This window comes from Hordeum vulgare, chromosome 4H (genome assembly GCF_904849725.1).
Source record: "Hordeum vulgare subsp. vulgare chromosome 4H, MorexV3_pseudomolecules_assembly, whole genome shotgun sequence".
Classification (NCBI taxonomy): domain Eukaryota; kingdom Viridiplantae; phylum Streptophyta; class Magnoliopsida; order Poales; family Poaceae; genus Hordeum; species Hordeum vulgare.
In genome coordinates this window covers 131785389-131791805 of record NC_058521.1, presented here as the reverse complement: position 1 = coordinate 131791805, position 6417 = coordinate 131785389, and the positions used below count along the sequence as shown (strand labels likewise).

At 43.8% G+C, this 6417-nt stretch overlaps 1 protein-coding gene across 2 annotated transcripts; it reads left to right on the top strand.

Annotated features, from left to right (window-relative positions):
* Positions 1–1351: 1351 nt before the first annotated feature.
* Positions 1352–5792, top strand: LOC123448136 (protein DETOXIFICATION 44, chloroplastic-like). 2 transcript variants are annotated; one of them, XM_045124919.1, is made up of 12 exons: positions 1352–1803; positions 2120–2266; positions 2355–2512; positions 3030–3165; positions 3287–3383; positions 3488–3588; positions 3793–3956; positions 4038–4109; positions 4213–4329; positions 4415–4510; positions 4596–4717; positions 4881–5792. In XM_045124919.1, the coding sequence occupies exons 1-12, from the start codon at positions 1416–1418 to the stop codon at positions 4930–4932; spliced, it is 1650 nt and encodes a 549-aa protein (XP_044980854.1). In that variant the 5' UTR covers positions 1352–1415; the 3' UTR covers positions 4933–5792. The 2 variants fall into 2 exon arrangements, with proteins under 2 accessions (XP_044980854.1, XP_044980853.1); XM_045124918.1 differs by having other exon boundaries at positions 1353–1803; positions 2352–2512.
* Positions 5793–6417: the final 625 nt, after the last annotated feature.

Sequence of the window (6417 nt, the reverse complement as noted above, 5' to 3'; positions counted from 1 at the left end):
CACAAACGAAAAAAGGAGCTCTTCTCATTCTTAATTGATTTGAACAACTTATGTCACTAGAGTGATAAATATATCTCAAATTTGACTCTCCGGCTATGGAACGATCGTCCATGTTGCCCACGGTTATCCGCGGTGTTTGTTGTCTAGCCCTTCTAAACATGGCCATCATATAAGCATACAACCCAACCACTAGACCGACTCCTCTCACAATTAATTGCCTTCGTTTTATTGCCAATTCATCCATCTATTACAATACAAACAAATCCAATCTTAGCAGAAAAATATGCAAAAAAATGAAACTTAACACAACAGATTTATTCCAACATCACAAGAAATGAACAAAAAAAATATGAGGGAGGAGGTGAAGGAAGGAAGGAGGGGGAGGTGAAAGAAGGAAGGAAGAGTCGTGTCCCTGTTGACGCAGCCATGTCCGATGCAACAAGGAGGGGGGAAGAGGGCGGAGGCGGGAGGTGAAGGAAGGGGGAAGAGGGTGGAGGGGGAGGAGGCAGAGGGGCTACCGGAGACGGCGGGGACGACGGGCTCGATCTGGCGGAGGGGGTGGGACGACGAGCTAGGCTTGGTGACGGGGACGCTATGACGGGACGACGAGCTGGTCCTGGCGGGGGGATGCGAGGGGGAGGTGAAGGAACAGGGGTGGGGGGAGAGGGCGGAAGGGGAGGATGCTACCTCTCGACCGGATGACAGGCTGGTACTGACGATGGGGATGCGACGGCGGGGCAGCGGGCTAGGTCATGAGCGCGGGGGTGGGAGGGGAGGCCGAGCGAGGAAAGTGCACTGTGGAGGGAATTTTGTAGGGTGGAACAGAGCGTAGCTGAGCCCAGCTCGCCTGTATGGGCGAGCTCCCTTCAACATCGTTCTGGGGCTTTTTTTGCATCTGTTGGTCTATGCTCAAGAGAGCCGATCCACCATATCAAACATCTAAAAGTGAGTTGGAGAGGGAACGTTTTAGTCTCATGTATCCTTATACATGCTACCAAACAGACCCTAATGTTCTTTGTGAAACCCAAATGATGCCGGCTTTCATGTTTTAGTCTTCAAGCTGCGGCTGACGATCTTCAAGTACTTCCTCCGTAAACAAATATAAGAAAATTTAGATAACTACGTTAGTGACCATAAACACTTTTATATTTATTTACAGTGACAAAAGAAAGGTCTCTGGATTGACTCAATCAAACATAACGGCCACCTTAAAAAAATGTATATTTCGCTAGATTGTGCGCTTTCACATTGGCAACCAAAGTAACGGCGGCAAGCGGATCGTGGCACAAGCAGAGCAGAGTGGGGGAAAGACGGGGTGTCATCTCACGGCCCAAGGGCAAGATATTACGGCCCAACAAAATATGTCATCTCTTTCCCACTGAACCCTCCGCACGTGCCACTGCTTTCATCCACACATGGCGGCGACCTCGCCAGCTCCGATGAAGGCCATCGCCGCCGCGTTTACTCCGCCTCCGTTATCTCAGAGGATAACCCGTATCTCTACCGTGTCTTCCGTCCGCCTTCATCAATGCCGCGCAGCTCACCGGTGGCGCCCTGTACAGTGCCGCGGGAAGCCGGCCGTCAGCGGCGTGGTCGAGGACGACGAGGAGGACACTTCGCGGGAGGCTTTAAATCCTGAGGAAAAAGAGGAGGAGTCTGCGGGCGCGGGGAGCTGGGGGCTGGGGAGGTTCAGGCTTGATGAGGTTGGGATGGACATCCTGGGCATCGCCGTGCCCGCGGTGCTTGCACTCGCCGCTGACCCCATCACGGCGCTCGTTGACACCGCCTTCGTCGGACATATCGGTAACTAAATCACCTGGATTCCTCACATCCTGTTCACAAGCCCAACTTCAGCTTTGAGCTCAAATGATTGAGTAATTTATGTACTCCCTCTGTCCCAAAATAAGTGTCGCAAATTTATAACTAAATTAGTATAAATTTTATACTAAGTCAGCGACACTTATTTTGGGACGGAGGGAGTATATCGAAAATGGACTACTTCATGATATGTTTCAGTGCAGAATTCAGTAGATAAGCTCAGATGTGTATACTTTCTGTTTCATGTTTTGTTAATGAGATTTTGTACATCAATTTCATGGTCTTTAATTCCTCTCGCCAGGCTCGGTTGAACTTGCTGCTGTTGGTGTATCCATATCTGTCTTCAACCTGGTGTCCAAGCTGTTTAATGTGCCACTGCTTAATGTCACCACATCCTTTGTTGCTGAGCAGCAAGCAGTGGATGCCAAGTATAGCGGTGTAGGAGAAAGTAAGCAAGTTTGAAGTTTTATTCATCTAGTTAGAATCAGCAATTTTGTTTGCGTTACACTGATTACTGTTTAGTTCTCACCTAGGAGATGAAGTGTCGAGCACCCGAGAGCAGGCGAGTGAAAAAAGGAAGTTTCTCCCAGCTGTGTCAACATCCTTGGCTCTGGCTGCTGGAATCGGGTTGATGGAAATGGTAGCACTTATTGTTGGATCTGGGACACTAATGGACATCGTTGGTATACCTGTCGTAAGTAAGACTAATTTATTGTTGCACCTAGATTTCTTGGATCTAGAGTTGTGAAGGTGTGGTACCTGGATGATTCAGTTGCGAATTGAGTATTCTCTTGTGCTTGTGATTCCTAATGCATACCTGAAATGTCAAAATTATTTCTTGGACCTCTGTTTCTTATTTTCTAGGTCACATGCTTAACTCTTGGACAGATGATTTTATGGTACTACCAGAATATGGGTGTCTACTTGCTAAAATAAATAACTATTTGGATATTGTCGTAGCTTAAACTTGCTAACATTATCACCGAAACTTACCAAGTTGATAGCCCAGTAGGCATTAGGCTGTTAATTAGCCCAATAGCTAAATTCACCGGCTTGGTTTTGCCTGCGACACCAGCTTTATTCGTCTATCCATTATTTTATTGAATTAAGGTTATGTAAGCATGGAATTATTGTACAGTACAACATTTATAACTAGTCCTTGGTGATATTCCGGCTCAAACATATCTTCTGCTATTAAAAAAACAACACAGGATTCACCGATGCGAGCACCGGCAGAACAATTTCTTACTTTAAGGGCATATGGTGCTCCGCCAGTCGTAGTAGCACTTGCAGCACAAGGTGCATTTCGTGGTTTCATGGATACAAAGACACCTTTGTATGCTGTGGGTAAGATTATGCAAACAGATCTTTGTTGTTACATCTGGCTTCCTGGTTAAGATGCCATATGTTATTGACTTGAAACATTGCAGTAAGAAACTAAGTGTGTGTGGATCTATGATGCATGCAGTTGCTGGCAACCTAGTAAATGCAATACTGGATGCCATATTTATCTTCCCACTTGGTCTAGGTGTAAGTGGCGCTGCATTGGCAACTGTAACTTCTGAGTATGTTGAAGCCATTATGAGATCTTTACTTTTTTTGCTTCCTCCTGTTATTATCAATATTTGTAGGCTGCGTAAACTATTTGCATTCATCTGCATTTGTTCAGGTACTTGGCGGCATTCATCCTCCTATGGAAGCTGAATAACGAACTAGTTCTGTTCTCATGGAATGTCATTGGCGGTGACATTATCCGCTACCTGAAATCTGGTTGGCCCATATCCCTCATTTTCATTTCCTAAGACTTCACAAAATAGCGCTTTTGCTTCCTTGTGAGAATTATTTGGTCTATACAGAAAGACAAGAGGATATTCATGAATTGAACTCCGCTTAGTAATCACCCAATTAAGCATTCCTTAAATGTTGCTGCAACATACCTATATGATAGCCACTCTAACTTTACTGTTTTTCTAGGTGCTTTGCTAATTGCCAGGACCATCGCTGTAATCCTTCCATTATGGCTGTCGACATCCCTGGCCGCAAGACAAGGGCCTGTTCCAATGGCTGGCTATGAGATAAGCTTGCAAGTCTGGCTAACAATTTCTCTACTTAATGATGCACTGGCTCTTGCTGGTCAGGTCTGTACATTTACAGGAACAGGCATTTAATCTCTAGCTCGATACCTTCATATGTTCTGAAGTATCTATAACTTAATGCAGGCTCTACTTGCAAGTGAATATGCGAAAGGGAACTACAAGCAGGCCCGCTTGGTTTTGTACAGAGTTCTGCAGGTTAAGAAGATATTATATTCACTCACAATTGCTTGTTAACTTTCTCATCTTCCTTAGCTTTACTGAACAATCATACGCTGACGATGCATCTATTTTCCTGCAGATTGGAGGTGTCACTGGTCTTGCACTTGCTGCGACCTTGTTCCTTGGGTTTGGATATTTGACCTTGCTATTTACAGATGATCCAGCAGTTCTAGATATTGCGCAGTCTGGAGTCTGGGTAAGGAGAATTATAAGAAGTCAATACTTTGTTTCTCAAGTCTCAGTGATCTTATATTCACTGAATGAATGTGGAATTATTGCAGTTTGTCACTATTACTCAGCCGATAAATGCTATTGCTTTTGTGTTTGATGGGCTCTACTACGGTGTTTCTGACTTCGGCTATGCCGCATACTCCACGGTGCTGTTTCTATCCCGCTACTGGTGTTACCGATTATAGCTCCAACGTTTTCATCTTAACAATGTCGATGTATTGGCCATTTTAGCTTTTTGCCGGGGTCGTCTCCTCAGCCTTCCTCCTTGTCGTTGCTCCCAGCTTTGGTCTTGGTGGTGTATGGGCTGGTCTTACTCTTTTTATGGGTCTGCGAGCAATTGCCGGGTTCTGGAGGTAATTCCCTTGCTCTTGTTTCGGTAGGAATTGTTTTAAGATCATGGCACTGCATGGCTTTGTTATACCAAGTTCCAGACTTGGATTAGAATGAAAGAAAATGATCCTTATTCTGGAAAAGAAAATCTGTCAGTGGCTTGAGCGAACCCTTCTGGTTTTTCAGGTTAGGGAGCAAAGGTGGACCATGGGAAATAGTCTGGTCCAAGACTGATTAATATACCAAGAACATGTAGGAAGCATTTTGAGGCAATCACAGCGCAACATTTTAAGGTCATAGTCACAGTGCATGACCGTGGATGTTGAATGATTCGATCTCAAACAGCGCAACATTTTAAGGTAATCGCACAAGGATCAGCAGAAGGAAGAAAACCTTGGCAGATATGGCAAGTGAGGTCACAGTCATGTATATAACACAAGAAGAGGGACTGTTTTATCTCAAAAGGAAAAGAGACGAGGAGGGACTGCTTCTGCAGTAGGACAGATGAGAGGCTGCAGAAGGTGGGTAGGTGTTCCCTCAAGGCCTCCTTTGGTTTGGAGGAATTTCACATGAATTCTACAGGATAGGATTTTTGTAGGAAATTTTCCTTTAGAGTCCTTTGGTTCAAAGGAATGCATTCCTATTCCTATATAGGATTGGTTCATATCCTCCACATTTCAAAGGAAAATAAAAAAGAGCCTAGACTCAATGAAAAAATTTCTATGATGTGAACCAAATGATATCTCTTTTCCTTATCCTACTCATAGGATTTGAGATGCATGCCATCTCATTTCCTAAAACTTTCCTATTCCTATGATAATCCTATCCTATGAACCAAAGGAGGCCTTGCTGTGTCTGCTGCAGGATGTTGTTTCACCCTTCAACTGTACAAGGAAGCTGTGTACAAAAGTGCTAGATACACAAAGGCCTCCCATGTATCTTTTCTTCCTTTGTGCCAGTAGGAGTGAATTTACCATATTTCCTTCAGATATGCAAGTGCACAGATGATGTAGTGGTCATTCTCTGTCATTACTCTTGAGTATGTACTATGTCGAGTAATATTATATCGTTTGGAGCTTCCAAGAGAGCCATTTATTATTTAGAGTGCACAGACACATCTTTTCCTAGGTTTTCTTTTCAGGAAGATGGCTACTTGTATCTTTTCTCTGTGTTTCTTATTATTTTCCTAGATTTTTTGACTGATGAATCCCTATTTCAATTCAATTTAACATTACAAAAAAGGTAACTGATGAAAGTCTGCGCTCGTTGTTTTGCTTTCGTTTGGAATTCCCTTCTCTCTTTTTGGACCGTTCATCATAACTAGCAGAGTGCGAGTGCGTTGCTAATCATCCTTGGTACTCACTTCATTAGCATGCTGCAAAAAGGAGTATCATGAGACAAATAAATAGCTCAACTAATTGGGCAATTTATTTGCAAGAGCTCGGAGATGCAAGAGGTGTTGAGGTAGTTGGCTTGCTTGCGTCTTCAGCTATTCACATGCTCAAAATTAAACTGTAAAAGAGCGAATAGCCAAACTACCACTAGTCAAAACCAAACATGCCAAAATACCACTACTAAAAGCCAACTTGCCAAAATAGCACTGGTTCATAACTGAGACTAACATCATCTGAAAAAGACTTGAATGCCCTTACCTCTTCAACATAGAAAACATACACAAAATGGTTCATATAAGTCACAACACAGTATAGCATACCAAAAGAGC

Bases quoted from the DNA above. Each gene is read 5' to 3' on its own strand.
- LOC123448136 (XM_045124918.1), top strand. From the start codon at position 1,416: ATGGCGGCGACCTCGCCAGCTCCGATGAAGGCCATCGCCGCCGCGTTT. The intron at 2,267-2,351 runs GTAAGCAAGTTT...GTTCTCACCTAG, and splicing joins GTATAGCGGTGTAGGAGAAA to GAGATGAAGTGTCGAGCACC. The intron at 3,589-3,792 runs GTTGGCCCATAT...CTGTTTTTCTAG, and splicing joins TATCCGCTACCTGAAATCTG to GTGCTTTGCTAATTGCCAGG.